Source organism: Scomber japonicus, chromosome 2, assembly GCF_027409825.1.
Source record: "Scomber japonicus isolate fScoJap1 chromosome 2, fScoJap1.pri, whole genome shotgun sequence".
Taxonomy (NCBI): domain Eukaryota; kingdom Metazoa; phylum Chordata; class Actinopteri; order Scombriformes; family Scombridae; genus Scomber; species Scomber japonicus.
Window position 1 is genome coordinate 30366360 of NC_070579.1, and position 19986 is coordinate 30386345.

Consider the following 19986-nt stretch of genomic DNA (forward strand, 5'->3'; position numbering starts at 1 on the left):
TCCTACTAAATTTAGTACATTATGAAGAAACTGTGCAAACAAATCTGATAGGAAACTGTGAGTTGCTTAATCTGTTATATTGTAGAAGAAGTAAAAGCTGGTAATGTTACTACAGCATTGTGATAGAAATCAGAACCAAAAGCATCTAAACATCTTTTTACTGAATGCACCATGTAATATAATTCTCAGGTAAACAGTGGAATAAACTGCAAATATATGAAATTACAGTAACTAAAATTGTGTGATGAGAACTGTGTCTTGCAGCTACCTGCAACACAAAATACAAAATAAGAGTGACAGCTGCTTTCATGCAATAGTGAGCGGTTTGTCCTTCTCCTCCAGCCCAGCTGTATGTTCTACATTTTGACTCGGGCCATTTTCCATGTTGAACAGTGTTTGCGACGTTTGAGACTCCTGGCTCACAAGGGGACAGTTTTTCACCAGAGATGAATTGAGACAGAGGAAGGTCTGGTTGCTCTCAAGTGCATCCAGACTCTTCGCGGTAGTCACCACAGAATCACTGAAGATGGTGTTAGAGAAGACAGAGTTGAAAGTGAACGAGGAGCCGAAAAGTGGCTCCTGCACAGGGGATCTGGGGCGGTCTGTGGCAACAATGTTCCCCTGCTCTCTGGGAGGTTTGACCGGAGGAGTGGGCTCAGGCTCTTTATCTGGTTCTTGATCGGCTGTTTCCTGCTGCTCCTGATTACTGCTCTCCTCTGAGACCCGGACGGGGAGTGGTTCAGTCTTTACTGCCACCCTGCAGTCGCTGTTGATGCTGGAGCGACGGGACGAACCCTCGGCTGTGGAAATGACACTGCTGGCACGAGGGAGACTTTTAGGGGACCTGGGCCCCTTTAGTCTTACCTCTTTACCCAGAGGGCTGGAGAAACAGTTAAGGCAGCCAGACATTGAGGATGACTTACCCTGAACATACAACACAGTAATCGGTGAACAAACCGTGGCTCGGGTGATTTCACCTTTGCTAGGGCTTGATTTTGAATGGATCCCATTGAACCCTGGGTTTATTCTGACCGTGCCTGTTGAATCTGATGAGCGACGTGTCACTTTTCCTCTTGGTCCCCTCCTGATGCTCTTTGTACCCCTAGTGAGCCAGAAGTCCTGACCTAGGCCAGGTTCTTTCTGTTTTGGTACGGGCTGTGGATCTGAATTCTGGCTCTTGGTAATGGGAATGGTGGAGGCTTTCTCCTTGTGTATAGCAGAAGAGCTGGTGTGCTGTTGCTTCTGTGTGTGCTGGGGGGTGGAGGTATCACTGGGTGGCTGGTAGGAGGAGCGGCGTGACTGAGGCTGCTGGACAGGGCTGCTGCCATTAGACCAGGGCTCATTATCCAGGCTCAGGCTGAACTCACCGCTGCTCTCGCTTTGGGCTCGACTCTGGACCACGTTGATCCCTGGAGAGAAAGTAAAAAATAAAATTATTATCTCTATAGGACTACATGTCTATTTCATGTGTATCAACATAGTATTCGTTATGAACAACAGAGGGCAGCAGAGTCAGGCCTGGCCTCTTGGGTCAGCATACAGATTAATATGAAACAAGGTCATGATTGCGATTTGATGGATTTACTCTAATTCCTGGGCTGGTAATACATCTGTATGCTTGCAGAATCCTCTAAATGAGTGTCCACAGGGCTTTACCGTGGTTTTGCAGCTCGTCGTTGTCCTCATATCCAGATGGCACAGCACTATCATTTGAATCCTTGTCTGCGGGACATAAATTATAAACAAAATGAGAAATCACTGAAGGGATATAGGTGAAGTTCTTCATGTCAGTCTTTTCAATAGCTGCGACGCGTTTAAATAAATAAAAAAAGCACAAGCATGTGTTGCTCTACTCCTCTCTACAAATGCAGATGATGTCAAATGAAACAATGGCTTATGAATGCCTATACCTGTGACCCACAGCTCAGAAACATCTGGAACAATCTCAGCAGTGTCAGTGGCTGTGATGTCGAGATGGCCAGATGGAGGACTGGTGGAATGAAGGTGGAGGATGGACAAGATGGATGTGCTAAAGGATGAGGTCAATGTATCTTTCCTGTCCCCATCCAGCTGCTCTGAGCTCTCTGACCGCCGCTTGTCCTCGGACGGGGCCGGGGGGCACGCCAAGCTGCTCAGTGCTGCATTGTTGGACGGAGGAGTGGAACAAGTGGGAGGTGGATGAGGGAGGGGGTAGACAGGTGAAATTGCTCATGGAGATAATGAGGGATTTTGCTTTCTGCATTATGGAAAACATTGATGGTTCGCTTTCTCCTTAGACCATACAGTACAATAGTCTATATTTTTAGTATTACACTGTTAATCTTTCCCTATAGTGCAGCTGGCTCCTGGTAGGACAGAGCTCATGTGGCATCAATGTCCTCCTGCAATGCAGCATTTCTTTGACCTCTGTTGTTCTGATAAAAATATCCCAGATATTCAAATGCAGCCGCTTTGCAGGAAAGGGACTGATGCAGATTCTTAAAAGTGTAATATCAATATCAAATGATTTAAAGTTATTGTAGTTAAATGGTGTTACACAAGACCACTGGTTTTATATGTGCTGGGAATCAATGCTTGCTGAGAATAATGCAGTTAAACTACAGTTGCTTTAGCATTATGGCATGTAGTAGATGGTGAAAATCATAAAGCAAAGGCACAGCTAGTATTGGTGAGTTAGCAGTGAAATAAAAGGCTACAATCAAGGTGGGATCAAACACTGGACCACAGTAATTCTTACACATGGAACGGCGGAAGAGGGACTTGACTTTGTCTCTGTCCTTCAGCCTGTTCCTCATACGGGGAAACATTTTCAGTGTGGCTATTTAACAGCAAGTGCGGCCACAAGGGAGGTGGACAAGAGGTGATGGATGCAAGCAGAGAGAGAGAAAGAGGGTACAGGGAGGGAGGTATGTAGGAAGGGAGGTAGAATACAAGGGAAGGAGAGATGGAAGGAGTGAAGAAATACATTAACACACGAGAAAGACACAGGGGAGACAAATTGTGGACTGCTGAGGAAAGTTCACACACATCATGCATCAGGAAGAATGACACACACAACATATGCTTCCTTCTTAACACACTGAACTCAATCACCTCTGACCTTTGAATGACTAAGATCTCATTCTGCGTTTATAAGGGTTTATAAAAGGTTACACATCTCAAGCAACTATTAATATAGCTTTATTACTTATAAATATTTTTTATAATATAATTTTTTTAATTACTTAATAAAAAGCAATTAAAAACATTTTGTTCAGGACACAGTGCATGAGGGTTGTGTATGGTGGATGTGACTAAACAAAAAAGAGCACATGAAGACGGTGCTAAAACAGATTTTAATTAAAAATACTTTAATTTGAGTTTTTGTGTGTCATTAGAAAACACTGAGGTGAAGGGCATAGTTTTGTTAGATTTGGGGAAGATATCCTTCCTTCAAGGAAGGACATCAATCCTGGTCGTCTCCTTGGTGGGATACATGGCTTGGCTCTTACTTCCTGGTCTATGGCTGAAGTGGTGATGAAGGGACATTGGTATTTTGATGAAACAGGTTCTGTCAAGTTTATGAAAGATGACCTGGTGAATTCAAGAAGCCCATACTCACTGCTGTTACGTTGGGGTGAGATGGCATCTCCTACTGAAGTAGAGCCTGAGCCTCCAGAGCCATCTGAGCTGATGAAGGAGCCGTTGTCTTGACAGGAGAGGTGTGACTCATTAACACCTGAGTGTGTTGGTGTGGGAGGACGCTCAAGTCCATGCTCACGGCTACTGGATTTGATCAGCTTTTTAAGCTTCAGAGTGATCCAGTTCCCCCGCCTGTGGACGAGCAGATATACAAGACAAATGAATGAGAAGCATATCTACCACCCAATATCATCTCAGCTACATTTACTTCTTGGTTTAAATGTTGCCTGTCACCACTAGCAACTGGATAGGGCTGCAACTAACCATTATTTTCATTATAAATTAATCTGCGAAATAATTTTTTGTTTATGAAATGTAAACAGTGAAAAATGACAGTTATAATTCCTTAGAGCCTATGGTGGCACCTTCAAATTTTTCTCATTAACAATCCAAAAATCTACAGATATTAAGTTTACAATCATGCATGGCACAGAAAATTATGAAATACTCACATTTGAGGTGCTGCAACCAGCAAGTTTTTAGCATTTTTGCTCAGACAATGACTGAAATTATTATTTGGTCATCAAAACAGTTGCTGATTTATTTGCTGTTCATCACATTAAACATGAGCTACACCACTCTGTGTTTCTTCATAATGTTTTTCTAACATTCAGATTAAACAATAGATACTTATGGGAGGTTCTTCCAGCTATAATGGTTAAATAAAGTAGTTACCACTATTATATGCAACTTACCTGCGAGGAGGTGAGGGCTCATAAAACTTGTACTGGTCCATTATTTTCTCCTCCAGTTTTTCCTTCTGCCTCCTCAAATCATTAAGCTTGTCACTGAACAGAGACCACAGAGAGAGAAGATAAATAGATCCTCAATTATAATCAAACACTGAGCACTAATGTGTTAGCTCATTAGCAAAATATTGTAAGTCAAACTCTATTTAATTGAAATACATTTTGTCATGGTTAGCCCAGTCTCTACATGTGGCTCATCGTCCTCTCCAGTGCCCGTGTATCTTCACCAGCACAAATGATCACAGTATGGTATAATATGATATGTTTTGGTAAAGTCTGCTTACATATACTGTCGTTCCTCCACGTGAAACAGATCCTTGCTCTCCATAGTCTGCTCCAACAAGGTTCGGTTCTGCAGCATCAGGGTCTCAATCTGGGTGAGCAGATGGCGATTCTCTTCCTCCAAGTTGCCCTTCAACTGGCTCAGCAACTAAAAATCACAAAAACAAGCAGGTGGACATGCATAACTATGAATGTGAATTACGTCAATGATGAAATTACAAAGGCCAGATCGGCTTGCTGCATGTACCTACCTCACACTGGTTGGTGAGCTTTGTGGAGGTGATGTCCAGCTGCTGAAACTCCTTTTTGAGCTTGGAGAAGTCGGCCTCCAGCCAGGTGTGCTCCAGCTTGGCCTCATTGAGCTGGCCCTTGAGCTGCTTGTGATCCACTGTCAGCAACTCGTTGTCGTAAAGAAGCTGACGGTACGTCTGGTTCAACCTGAAAAATATCGACAGTGTGAGTAAATGTATGCATGGGCTTTTATTTATGTGTAGGTGGAAGTGAATGTCAATTAGTGTGTATGTGCCTGTGCCTCCTCACCAGTCTTTCTCATCACGGAGCCTGCAGCATTCAGCAGCAGTGCTCCTGTGCTGTTCCTTCTCCAGAGCCATCCTCATCTGCTCCTCCTTCAGTGCTTTCTCCAGGTCTTCTAGCTTTGTCCGCTGCTGCAACAGGCTGTTGTACCTGAATATGTGAAGGTGATCTTTAAGTGCACTTTTGACAGCCAAATCATCTTAAACTGATCTTATACAGCAGGAGAAAAATATGAAATTCAACCATCAAAGAATCAATCACTCCTAGTGATTCAGTGAAAACTAATGTGCTAATAACATTGCAATTAATCAGTTAAGCAGAAGACCTTCTATCATATTCTCTCTATCAACCTCAGATGCCCTGTCTCTTCACCTGTCCTGCAGTGTGCGATGCTCCAGTTCCAGAGTGCGGTGGACATTTTTCAGACAGCCATGCTTGCCCATCAGGACCTCGTACTCCATGGCTTGCCGCTCATGCAAAGCTGCCAGCCGCTCGTGATCACGTAATAACTGCTCATGGGCACTGCGCAGCTCTTCGCGTTCACGTATGGCGCTGTCCCGCTCACCTTCTGTCCCTGACTGCTGGTGCTGCAGCTGAACATTCTGCGCCATGAGGGAGGCGCTCTGGGAGTTCAGAGTGGATTTCTCCACCTGGAGAATTAAGAGGACCAGTTAATGCTGATGAAAAAGCTTAATAAAGAATCATGTAGGACTATATCAGGAATACATGAGAAGGCTGTTATGTAATGTTCACTACAGAGAATAGAGTGTGTTGTACTGGTACCTGCAGGTTAGCATTGTGTGTCTGCAAGGTAGTATTGTTTTCCTGCAGTGAGGCAGCCTGCCTCTGCAGGGCGAGAATCTGAGCCTGTTGGCTGTCAGACTGACTCTCTAGCTGCTTCAGCTGTGCCTGCATAGCCTGGCGCTCTGCCTCTAGTGTCGCATTCTGTATGTAAGAGGAGGAGAGGAGAGGAGAGGAAAGGAGAGGGGAAGTTAGTTTTCTGACCACAGTGAAATGCAACAGTGTTGTCTGCAGGTGAAACAACATAACAGCCAGTAGTGTAATGTTATCGTTAAAACGATGTCTGTTCTATTGACAACATTAAGTGGGCATCAAACAAGAATTCTGCTGTGTAAAAGGATCAATCATATAATGTAATCCCATAAGGGCCATCCTTAAGATCCTTAAGCTCAATAAAGAATAAAGGTTGGCAGCCACTTACATTCCTCTCTACTTCAATGAGGCGGTCTTTGAGCTTCAGCAGCTCCTTCGTGGCTTCCTGGCTTTCACGCAGCCATTCACTCATCACCTTGCCTGTCTCTCTCGGAGGGGTGGTGCTTACTGCTGTCCACTCCTCCTCCTGCCTCTGCTGCAGGGCCTCATAGCTCAGCCTCACCTGTGTGATGGAAAGGGGTCAAACACTTGAATCTGGAGAAGATCTAACAGGCCTGTAAAGCTGAACTTTGTTGACACCATTTACATTCTTAAGCTCCTGGCGTAGCTGCTGGTTGAGGGTGGAGGACTCCTGCAGACGAGCCTCCAGGGCGGCCATCTTGTCCTCTTTAATCTGAAGAGACATTTTCAGGGACGACTCCAGCTCTGACTCCAGCATCTTAAACCTGCTGCTCGGAGAATGATTTCATTCAAATTCAGACAACTTTATTTATCCCAGAATTCAGCTCCTAAAAACTCAATCTAGTAACAGCATTCAAGCACCAACATCATCTGAATTTCAAAATAATAATAATAATAATAATAATAATGATAATAATAATAATAATAATAATAATAATAATAATAATAATAATAATAATAATAATACTGCTACTACTACTATTACTACTAATACTAATTTCAAGAGTTCCATAATCTAAATAATACAAATTTCAAGCTGTATGTATGAACCTGTTGTCTGGTGCATCTTGTTCCGCTTGCTCTGTGCTCTCCTGGTTCAGGATCTTCATCTCTAGCTCATGGGTCATCCTCTCTAGTTCATTGTCTCTCTGCTGGGTCTTCAGCTTCTCGCTCACAAGCTCCTAGGCACATATTTAACAGAATTTTATGTTATTTAAAAAAACAGATTTTGTTCATATTAGGGAGAAAAAATGTTTTAATGTGTGTTTGTAGTCAGCTTGTATTCAGTTACTTGTTTTGGATCCTACTTTATGGATCATGATGTATGTGTTTGTAAATGTGCATGTATCAAATCCAGTCAAAGCTAAAGCTTATGTCCCCGTGGAATGCACGTGCAAAGCTGCTGTATAAAATCCAAGAGGAAGCAGTGCATTATCAGTGAAATTTCAGAGTAGGTCAGGGCGGATTACTTATCCAGTCAGCGTAAGCTGGGCAGCCCAGACTTCCTATCCTCACCTCTCTGAGGGTGGCAAGGGTCCTCTGGTCGATAGCAGCTTGCTTGGTCAGTTCTCTGTTGTCTCTCTCCAGGCCTTTGACCCTCTCAGCAGTTTCCCTTAACCCCTCCACCTCCTTGACTAAAAAGCGCATCTCCCTTTCCAGGCTTGCCATACAGACATTACTGCTGTCCAAATTGGCTTCCTGGATTTCAGTCTGCAACAGAAGAAGGTGGAACAGTGGTCCTTTAATTCAAACATCAGGAATATTTGATGATATTATCTGCTCCTAGAAAACAGGCCTACTGTATCTACCTGCTGACGGAGTCGACGATTCTCTTTCTCCAGCTGCCTCTTGTCCTTCTCCAGGGCTGTGGTCTCTTGTTCCAGACTCTGCTTCTCTGTCTCCAGTTGTTCCAGGCGTCTTGCAGAGATCCGAAGTTCCTCCAAGGTGGCCTGTAGACTCTGGTTCTCTGCCTCTAGCTCCTGAACCTCTGCCTCCAGACGCTGGACTTTTCGGTCTAAAGACATAAAAAAATAAATAAAAAAATAAATAAATGTGGAGCCTGTGAGGGTGTTACTTATTATTTGAAGACACCATTGTAATGTATAACACCTACCAGTGTTGTCAAGGGAAATCTGTAGATGTTGATTAACAGTGTCCAGGGCCCTGCACTTGGCCTCCAGCCGCTGTGTGTGCTTGCTGGCATAGGACGAGCGTGTTGGCAGACCTGTGAAGATGCTGTCGTGGCAGGGGCTGCTGCTCTTTGAGCCAGGGGAGTGATCACGTGATCCAACAAAACAATGGTGTCTATTGTGATGGTTTTCTAACACTTCCAGATCAGACATTAGTTCTTTGAGATGATCTCCGCTGACTCCGCCCTCCAGCTGTCCTTTCTCCTGAATATGAAGGTGTGAATTATCTGTGAGAAGGATCTCACTCTCTTCTTCGTGGTGGCATTTTGAATCTCCATTGGGCATCTGCTGTGTTATTGTACTGAGAGGAGATACATCGGTGTGGTTTTCTATATTCAAGGAGGAAGTTTGTAAGCCTGTGAGTTTGTCTGTTGATGAGGTACAGTTGTTAGCGCTATAGACCACCTGGCAGACATGGTCACAGTTATGGTGATTGCTGTGTTTGGGCTGTGTGTTGTTATTTAGAGAGGCAGCTCTGAGATCCTCTATGGTCCTTAGGAGACTTTGGTTCTCCTTCTCCAGCTTCAGCATGCGACTACAGGTCCTCTCACTCACCTCCTCACTCAGAGTCTGCTGGCCTTTAGACAAACACATTATGGAAGTTAACTTTGGGTCCAAGGAAAGTATGAACCCGAGACTGACGTGAGGAAAAACCAATATACACAGATATACTCATTTAGTCTATTAAATTAGTGATATAGTATGAGTAGGAGCTCCACTCAAAGATAGGGAAATACTCTCTTTCTTTGTAGAGGGAGGAATTGAACCTTAGATCCAATAAGTGCAATTTCTGTGTTCATATATATAAAAATGGATACAGTAATCTAACTGTAATACTCTACTAATCCTTAAATTAGAAAATGGAATAAATGTATAAATAAAATTGGTAAATTAGTACTTAGGTCTGCCATGGGAGATGGTTTTAATTGTTTTTGTTCTGCTCCTGATCCCACATCCAGTAATGGAGACAAAGTAGGCTACACAAAACTACTTCACTGGATCCCACATCCAGTAATGGAGACAAAGTAGGCTACACAAAACTACTTCACTTTTCTATAGACACAAAAGATGCAAAGACACAAAAATGTTTTGACTTTTGTTCTTAGGTCTGTCAACACAATAGAAATATTTGTTTGATGGAAGAAATGATGCACACACATCTTACCATGATATACATAACCATCTCCATAATTATCTGGTCTACCTATCCAACCATTAACATCCATTACTTCATCTCAATATCAGTCTTTACCCTGAGAGTCCCCAGTGGTCTTGGAGAGCTGCTCTAATTCCCAGCCCAGATGCTGGGACTCCTCCATGCTCCTCCTCTGTGCCAAACACAGAGCCAGGTTCTCTTCTTGCAACTCCTCAATGCGCCTCCGATCAGCCTCTCTTTCCTGAAGTGGAGACACAAAGTTATCAGTGATCAAGGATTCAATCCAAGCTGATACATGTACAAGATGTCCATTAAGACTCAAGGAGGACTTGTTGATCTCATGATGAGTTTTGAGATATATACCACTGATCTGTGTTGTCATTTGTGGTTTAACACAAGACTTAGTGTGCAGATTGCTGACCTGTTCCATGTCATGGATCCGGCCCTTCAGCAGAAGGCCATGCTTCTCCAACTGGTGAATTTTATCAGAGCGTGCCCTCCAGCCTTCCAACTGATCCTCCAGCACCTCTTTGGTCTCCTGTAGCACCCTGTTATCCTCCTTTAGCTCCTGAGATACAAAGAACACATCCTTTAAATCATATATATTTTACTTCCACTCACCAATAGTCAGTGTATTGAAATTTGTTTCTCTTAATTTCAATCTTTCACATTTCTATGTCCATGTGTAAGGATATCATCCAAGAAATAATCTTAAAATGTATTCATATATAATTGGTGCACCAGAGTAAGCATATATGATCAAAATAATGTCTCAAAATTCACTGGTTAAATATTTATACTGCATCAACCTCCACTTTGGCCTTGTAAAACTCCATCTTGTGCAGCTGCTCTCTGTAGCGTCCCACTTCACTCTCCAGCTTGTCTGCCTTGATGGCTCTCTCTCTCAGGGCATCCAGCTCGTCACGGTAGGTGCGGGCTGCACGGGCATCCACAAGCAACTGGGAGTTCTGGTGAAAGTTCAGACAGAGTTGTGATTTATAGCAAACTAAAACTTTAAATAAATGCAGCTCTGCACCATTCTTTCTCAGCTAGTCTTTACTGTGGAGCAGCTGTTTTGGACAAGATGGGGTATTTAACGTTACAGTCATCAATACTTTTATACTAACAATTAAATAAATGACTATATGTATGTGAAAAGGGGTTGCAAGCAGTGATGAAGCCACAAAGATTCATCACCTGACTGTACAGCTCTAGTCAAAACTATTGAGCGTTGACTTTAAGATCATTCCTTTGGTTTTACAGCCCACAAATGCACTGTTTTGGTTCACTCTCATCACTCTCTACAGCATCATTTTCAGATGCAGCAGATAGCTGAAGCTCTGATAATCCTCTCTAACCCGATAACCCATTCTATGCTACCTGCCCAGCACCAAATGGCAGTATAAAGTGGAGCATTTAGAAGATAAAGAGCCAGATTTTTTTTCTTTGGATTTTGTAGAAACCACAACAGAACTAAAATGAGAGTGAATATTGGCCAGAAACATGATTCCAAATTAATAGTTCCGGCTTTTCCATGTTTGCTGGATGTACTGTATAAATAACTAACTGTTTTTTTAACACTTCTGACATATCATCTTTATCAATGCTGCTTTGAATTTCAGGTATTGTTGAAAACATATGAACCATGCTAACTAATCTAGCCAGCCTAAGCTACAAGGCTTTAAAGGCATACTATGTAGGATTTGTCTGTTGCTGTTTATAAACACATCATTTAAAGATGGCACCCCCTGGCTTTCAACAGTGGTAAGCATTTAAAAGGAAACACTGAAGCACACAAAAAACAGGAATATAATCTGGTTGCTACATTTTTAAAGATTCCCGACCTCGTGCTGTTATTGGTCGGAGCGTTGATGCCTAGAAATGCTCTGAGCACAGCAAAATAATAACAAAATAAGAAAGTACAGGCAGAAAGCACACAGTGCACTTCCACACATCTCTAGTGGTTCATAAGTAATGATTGAGAGGGATAATTTATGTATGTATCTTTACATTATTTTAGATCCTGCATAGTATGCCTTTAACAGAGAACACTAATTGGGATTTCCTGTTCAGATAAATCCACAGAAGCTTCAGTTCTATCTTTGAGTCAGAGTTCAGAGGTTTAAATTTGCTGTCATTAATCACTGTTCTGCAGCAAAGTATGGTGCGCATTAATCTGTATAATCTGTAGAGCAGTCAGAAGGTTACTGTGTGTCACTATTAGAAGGAACTGTAATTTATTCTTTGTCTTCTTTGACTTCAAACCTCCTGCTGGATCCTCTTCAGCTCTGCCTCCATATTCTCCAGCTCATGTCTGCAGTCCAGCATCTGTTCACTCTTCTCCTCTCTGTTGGGTCAGGTGAACAGTGCAGGCAGGTTAGTGTGCACTACTTACTATTTTTCTGCATTGACTTTCATCAATGTAATTAATTACTTTAAATGACTATACAGCAGTCACATATACACACATTCCATTTTTGCTGGTGGTTGCATCTCACAAATCTACACATAAAGGATTATAACACAAGCATTTTCCCTATATCTGAACTTCATTGAACCTATATGTTGTTTTTTGGTTTTTTTTTAGACTGTAAATTTATTATTTTGTCAATGAGAAACAGATATGTGATTCAGATGCATACAGTCTATGTATAGAAAAGGCCAGGGCAAGTCAAAAGCTCAAAGTTAAGCCATACTTTATGGCTCTATATGACATTGTGTTTGCTCAGAGGGAACAGTATGTTAATCTGAGCATCCCATCAAGTGAGGACAATAAACTGAAGAAGATGGGGATAGAGATAGAGTTGAGGTCTTGATCGGATCAGGGTTAGTCTGTGTGTGTGTCTGTGCGTGCATGCAATATCTGCAGATATGCAGAGCCAATGTGGGTCAGTGGTAGTGCACAGCTATGGAACTTGCCAGGCAGGCATTAATGTGGGCCAAAACCCCCCAGGGCATCTCTTATCCTGTAATATCTCTCTCTCTCTCTCATTCACTCTTTATTGGAAGTTCCCCAGAGAAGAGGCTACCTCAGCTTCTTTACCAACCCACATATTTATGCCATGCAGAGAGATTATATAATACATTATCTATTTTGGGAAAGGACAACCTTAAGCTAAGATGATACAGCTCCTTTTTGTTTTCTTATTCATTAGCATATTTTCTGTGTGATGTTTTTTTGACTGTAGAACAGTAAAAGATGCTACATAAAATGAAAATGTTCTGCTGTCCTGATTATGTAAATTATATGTATGTTCATGTATATAAATACATTTCTATACTTTCCCCTCATCTTCTAATGTTAAACTGCATTATATATTTTTTTATTTTTATAAATAAACACATTTTTTTGGTGACATAGCTAGCTAGCAGTGGTGACTGCGGTACTCACAGCTCTTGTCTAAGTCGCCTGATTTTGGCCTTAGAATCAGCCAGCTCCACCGCCAGGTGTTGCTGTGTCCCGGCCTGCTGCTGCTGCTGCTGCTGCAAGGTGTGGGGAAAGCTGGCAGACTGTGGGCTGGAAGGGCTACTGAGCAAGCTAACCACACCTTCCTTTTCCTGCGTTAACTCTGCTATAGTCTACAAAAAGGACGAGACAGAGGAATGCAACAGGTTACAGATGACCAGATTAGCCTCAATACCTAATTTCGCATCAACATCTGTGCACTGGAAGCATTGCTTGTTGATTTAAATAGCGTCACTGTGATGATCAAGTATGTCCACAGTGATTTACATTTTCACCATGGACTTCATAGCCAAAGTACAACTGCATGTGTAGGTTTGGATTATACAGAGGTTCAGATAAAATGCCAAATTCACAGAAAAATGCAGTTAATATATTAGTTCATTTTAAACACTTATAATTAGTAATGAAAAACAAACATGAGCACCTCCAGGTGGGTGTCCCTCTGATCCAGCAGGTGTCGGAGGTGCATGGCCATGTTTCTCGCCATGGCCTCCAGCTCATCTGTGTTCACTTCACTAGACTCAAGCCACTGCAGATCTAGCACGTTCTCTTGACTGTGAGTCAACTGGAAAATATTGAAACGTGACAGTCAGGGTACAAAAGGAAAGAGAAATATAATATGCAAGAACACATAATCACATGGTGATCATCTTGATGATTGAATATCATAATCAGTGCTTCAGTTACAAATAAATCCTGCCAAAACATTGAAGACATGGTTGTGATATGAGTTGTTTTTAACCTCAGAGTAACTGCTATAATCTGTGCTTTTCTTAAGTTATATGTCCATTTCAGCTAACATAGCTAACATGTCATTTGGCCTTCATTTTTCATTTTTCCCAGGGAGAAGAAATCAGATACCTCCTGGATGTGCACAGCTATGGCTGCTTTTGTGTCAAAGTCAAGCGTCTGGATCATCTCGATATACTCCTCTTTCTTCTCACACTGACAATGAGAATAAAATAATGAATTAGCTCATGCAGCCTGGTTCTGGGGTGGAAAAATAGGTTATTCTGCATACACTGCACTCAAGTTTCAGACAGTTTTTACCTGGACTGCACATCCCAACAGTAACAGCAAAAGCTTCTTCATCTCCTCCAAACTTTGTTCTGTAGTGACAGATAGGCATGTAATAAAAAGTTAATTATCTGTGATGTGTAACTTATCAGATGAAAGCACTAAAGGCTGCTGGCATGGATTGAAGTGAAATAGAGTGCTGGTTGGTGAATTTGGGTCATCAGTTACCAAAGCCTTAACATCACATGCCAGTGTGGTTATCAGACTGATAGAGTGAAATTGAATTAAAACGGTATAGGACTGGCCAAGACAGACTGTGTGTGAATATTTCAACCAACCATTTTGGGGATAAAATGCTGAATGATGTTCATTGTTCAGCACTTAGCCACAAAGATAATCATTTGATCTGCATTGATAGTGCTGCACACTTTACTTTAATTGTCAGGGTTGTTGTAACATTTCTTTCAAATTATGAAAATCTTTTTCTTTTAATTAAACTCTTAATTTCCTCAAATTTTACAAGCAGCCAGTAAATGATCCAGATCCATACACATATCTAACTCTGCACTGAAAAATCAATGCAGTGCGTATTGAGTATCAGCAAACACTCATCAGGCTTCCAACCTTATACTGACTTTGCAGCTCCACTAGAGAAGAGAGAGGAGGAACACTAATAAAAGAGCATACCACAGTAAGGAGTCCTGCCAAGCAGCAACACGTTTGGCAAAGGAGTCATTATCAATTGTCTCAGATTATCCTGTGAAGAAAAAGAGAAAGAGAGAGGGACGAGGGAAAAAAGGAAGATAAGCACATTTTGGCCAAACTAAGGCGAGAACAGAATGAAACCCTTCTTGCGGTCTAGCCAAAGTGCCTGAATGGACAGGGATGTATGTATGTACAGCACATAGCGGCTGCTTAGACGCATGTATAGAACCGCAGCCAACAAACGAGTGAGTGCTCTGAATGGGTCGATGACAGAGCCAGTTTCCCCGGTGCAGTGGTGAAATCCCCCAAAACTGTTTGCTGCAGCCTTGTTTTCAGCTATAAGTGGCTCGTCTTTATGAGTGCACGTATAGTATGTGTGTAAGCACTAGTGTGTGTGTGTGCGGTGTAATTGATGATTGCTAATAGCTCCTGATGAGGAACAGTGAAGTTCAGGAAACAATTACTTATTCCCATGTGAAAGGAAACCTACAGTACAGTTGACTGGCATCATTTAGCCTTTTGATGCAGTACAGCGAGCCTGCACCACATTTTCCAATGACTGCCACTGTGACCGTTTGGGAAAGTTCAACTAACTGGTCATGACTCTCCCATCATCCTCTATTTTCCACATTTATTTGCGGTTACGGGGTGTGGAGCTTAGATTAAGTCTCAAGTGTTTAGCACTATTAGAATATTCAGATCAGGATATTTGATTTGAGGATAATTCAGGGTGCAAATCTAAATAAGTCAGAGATACACTTCACTGCAGCATCTTACTGTTCAGCTACAAGTATAATACGCTCCAGTCGTAGAAAATGTCATGTTTTTTTTTCCACCAGTGAATAATTTAAAGCCCCCCAGCTGACCTTACTGCACAAAAATACCCCAAAATTACACTGGAATGGTTTTCACATAACAGCAGCAGCAGTTTAAATATGCAAAAGCTTCATCGACATTTTCTACAACAGTATGAAGTACATTAACTTTCCTCATGATTTTCTCTTAGCAAAAAGGAAGCATTACTGAACTCTGTCATTTCTATTTGCTTCAGGTTCAAGTGCTTGGGGGGTGAAAGCTGTGTTGAAACATCAGAGTGAACTCTGACTGATAACATTTAAGAACAAACCAAACTTTTACTCAGAGCAACTTCAGTACAAGCAATAAATAGACTCGATGTTAAAGATAACATCTGTGGTGAGACAAAATGATAAGAAGCCATCATTCCTTTACTGTGCTTATCTAAAGAACTTGATTGTTCCATCTCCAGTGAAATTACTTTTTTTATGATCTCAACAGCTCTTAACAGAAGACAGCTTAGCTCAAATTGTACTTAATTACTCTGACACAGACAGAAAATCCAAGATTCACCAGCCGTGGTGTCGGCCCCTGCAGTGTCTCGTGCTTCAAATGTGTCACTCTAAAGCTCTGTGACCGCGGCTTTACTGCGGCCTGCTACTGCGCTCTAACTTGCTCCTGTGCTGATTACACAGATGTTGACATGACTGATATTTAGGGCATGGATCTTAGGAAGAACTAGATGAGCTTCTGGGACACAACTATCAGGTTTATGCGTGTGTGATCCAGTGTGTGTGCATGCCTGCAAGATGCAAAGTAGAGGTAAAGTAGAAAAATCCAAATCAAATGTTCCCATACCATAATCCCATGTCAAGAGGGATGGAGAGTTTAGCAGCCTGTAGCTTCGATTCATTATATAACATATCATATAGCTGAGAACCAAGGGGGGGAAACATCCCGCACTCACCAGATAATATGTCTTGATTTGTTGGACAAGGAAGTTCAGGTTGTGGATCCTCTGACCTGGATCCCTGCTCACCTTGTTTGCACCCTGAGGTGTAGCCGGGGGATTTCTGAAGACGGGATAACAACATAAAAGCATTTAACTCGACATTTGTGCTATTCCCAAACAAATAAATGGCTGTCACTGGGGTGGAACGCCGTAAAAACATGTATGAGGTCTCTATTCATTTCTAACTTTAGCCTGTGTGACGTCATTCCTTTCAGGCACCAAACTGAACTGTTTTTGAGCCAAATGGGGTGACGTTAGACTTTCCACCCCAAAGAAAACCTTTAGTTGGATTCTTGAGCTGTTGGTATGGGCCTACTGTAGTAACTAACTGTCACATAATATGCTGTTATCATTCATGGGCCCCAGTGTAGAAAAATAGGTCAGTCTGCTTCCTTTCTTGTTGCTCCAGAAAAGATACCTGTTTGAAATAAAATACTAACTGTATGTGTTATGTGCAGACAATGGCTACAGTGGTTTTTTAACAGGTGCTGGTGATAAAACAGTAAAAAGTGATGGACCAAAATGTAAAACGTGATCATGCTTCTTGTATCTCAGGTAAAGAGACAGAAGGAAAGACAGATAGACAACCGACAACAGACACACAGAGAAAGGCAGATGCTACCTAGTTCTCCTGTGCATCACACTGTCAGCCTGTCTCCCTCTCTGTGCTGTTTGTCCTGTGTCTGTCTCTCCCTCCTCCCTCCCATCTGTGTCCCGGTGCCACAAACACCAACAACAAGACCATAATCCCAGAGGGTCTCCCAATCCAAGAGATTATCCCGCCTCTTCCCCTCCCCTCAGCATAGCATTGTTTTGCATTTAGAGCTGGTTATTGTGACCCTGGGGGATAAGTGGGATGAATGGTTACTGTAGACTTGGGGTGGCTAGACAGCATTATCCACAAGTGCATTGGGTCATCAGTTTTCTTTTTTCTATTTTTTTTACCTTTTCTTTGCAACTCTTTCATTTCAGATTCTACCTTCAGTGTCTGGAGCGTCAATGGATCCTAGCAGGAAGTCTTGCTGCTCATCAATTCACACCAATTTTTGATACAACTGTAAACTGCCAGTGGCCCATCAGTTTGAGTTTGTTAAGGGTGAGGGTAATTCCCACAGAACATACGGCCCTCAAATCATAATCTCTTAAGTAGCATCTTGACAGTATCTATGATGTCCCTCATGTCTTAGCAGATCTGACACATGTCTAGTCTTCTTCTTCATGCTGATGTCCCTCAGTGTAGGTTGTGCATCCATAACTTTCATGCTAATTCTAACATTTTTTGGGGGGGAACTCTAACCTGTAAATCATGCGGAAGTTGCATTTAAAGACTGCTGCAGACTACAAAGATCCCCTTTATTACTGCAGAGCGACAAAGCCAGTACTGTTGGTGCTTGGAGAAGAATATTAGCAGACGCTTGGTACTCAATTGCTGATGTAGATGACATGAGGGAAAAGATACCTGCAGTGATTCTCATAAAGACTCAAGTTTGATTGGGACGAATCTGTTTGATAGCGGTCATGCTGACAGTCAAACTTTACAGTTAATCATAAATGAATGACAGATACTCTCAATAGTCCAGATTGGGATGCAGTTTTAAAACACAGGCTGCTCTTCTGAATGTCAATCTGGACACTGTTCAAAAACCTAAAATGTAAATGTGACAAATGAGATATAAGGTGAGCCATAGACACCAAGACACGACTTACATTTGGCTCATGATGTCATTCAAAAAGACACCATCCAGTAATTCAGAAAAGTCCAACTGAATGCCTCCATCATTTGGCACAAATGTCATCACCTAGATAACACAGAGAGTACAGGGTGAGTTGTGATATCACAGTCTCTGGCAGGAAAATGAGTCCATCCTGCATTACTTACCCAAGTGACCAGAGGGCTCAGCATGAATTCATCCAGAGAGGGCAGAAAAACTCCACTTTCCATCGTGAATCAAGGTTGGTGAGAGATTAATCTCAGCAGAATATCCCAGCTGTTTCAATCAAGAGAAGGCTGTTGGCAGCCTCGCAACTACATTTTCCTCACAAGTCAGCTAAAAGAAGTGCACCATTCAAGTCGCCTGAGATCCCGTCCCATCCATCTCATTTAAAACTAGTTGGGAATTTCCTCTCGGCGTTTTCACTCGCAGACGCCTCTGGACACTACATCCATGAGATCTGTCAGTTTAATCGTCACCAGGTCAGTGTTGAAACGCGATCCCATCCGCATTTTGTCCCGCAACACCACACACATCCTCCTTGGTCCACTGCTGCAAAGGCATCTGCCGTCAGTTCCCCCCACTTACCCCTCCTCCTCCTCCTCTTCCTCTCAGCTCCCCTGCTCGTCACTCACAAAGAGTTAACAATGATGTATTAGGATGATTTAAAAAAAAAGAAAGAAAAGAACAATCAATAAAATGTGTCAATTTCGGCCAAAGATGTCACGGTCTTAACAAAAAAACAACTTATCTAGACAAAATAAATGAGTCCCTCCTCTTAAGGATTCATAGTTTGAGCCCACTGCAGCAGAAGTGCTAATAGAGCGATCCGAAATATCTTTGCCTTTAATCTGTTACCATGGTGACCGCTCCCACACCCCTCCCCATCAGCAGCAGCCTCTCTTTCACACGACAACAAAAGCAACACTGCTGTTACACACCCACCTCACCATTTAGCCACTTGGCTGCAGATGACATTTTGTACTTTGTGAAACTATAAAGAGTCATAATTTAAAAAAATATATAAATATATGTATATATTTAGGAACATGTGGCTAAGTGACTTTTAATAGGCTACTAGTTATGTAGTAGGCTACTGGTTGGTTAATATAACCAAAGTTTTTCTTCATCCCCAACTTCATTTTTGATTTTCAAGTAAATTTCTCCTAACTTAATTAATGCCACATCGACATTAAATAACCAGATATACTCAACATTTTGGCCATTTCAGGGAGATGCGGAGTGTAAAATCGAGCTGGATGAGTGGGATGAGGAAATGTTCTTCCTCCCACTGAATACAAAACATGAACTCATCATGCCAAACTTTGACTGCCAGAGGTTTTCTGTAACAGGACCACAGCACCACCCTGTGGTAAAAACTAGGAATTAAATTGTCACTGATAGAAATAAAACATATAAATATGACTGAGATTAGATTTAGAAATAATCTCATAATCACGATTAATACACGATGCGATTGACCTTTTCCCCAAATTAAAATCTTTAAATAAATCAGATTTATTTAAATTAATAAATCTAAATCAGATATATTTCAACTGAATTCATTAATTTGAAGTTAAATGATTAATGTATGCTACATTTAAAATACATCATATGTTATAGTTTGTTTTGAATCTGCTCGTTTAATAATAAAATAATGCAAACAATTAGAATGTGTAATGATTTCTTATCAATGGTATTCTTTCAAAACCTTAAACTTCATACATTTGATGAATGACAGATGTGTTATGTCTAACTCCTGTCAACAGCTAAATATAGAGTATATACTCCACATATTATTTGTAATGATGAGATGTAATTTCAGTTTATAGC

General features: G+C 41.7%; 1 protein-coding gene across 1 annotated transcript; it reads right to left on the reverse strand.

Annotated features, from left to right (window-relative positions):
• Positions 1-306: 306 nt before the first annotated feature.
• On the reverse strand, positions 307-18383 carry LOC128366405 (girdin-like). Its single transcript, XM_053327107.1, has 29 exons — positions 18321-18383; positions 18149-18240; positions 16397-16502; positions 14617-14686; positions 13963-14021; positions 13774-13857; positions 13337-13477; positions 12838-13025; positions 11712-11793; positions 10256-10414; positions 9868-10014; positions 9543-9687; positions 8215-8868; positions 7910-8115; positions 7617-7811; positions 7152-7282; positions 6727-6868; positions 6469-6642; positions 6030-6191; positions 5619-5896; positions 5253-5396; positions 4964-5150; positions 4715-4860; positions 4377-4469; positions 3602-3813; positions 2738-2818; positions 1911-2138; positions 1657-1722; positions 307-1409 (listed from the first exon to the last, which is right to left on the reverse strand). Exons 1-29 carry the CDS (start codon positions 18381-18383, stop codon positions 307-309), a joined length of 5538 nt encoding a protein of 1845 aa, XP_053183082.1.
• Between the last annotated feature and the right edge of the window lie 1603 nt (positions 18384-19986).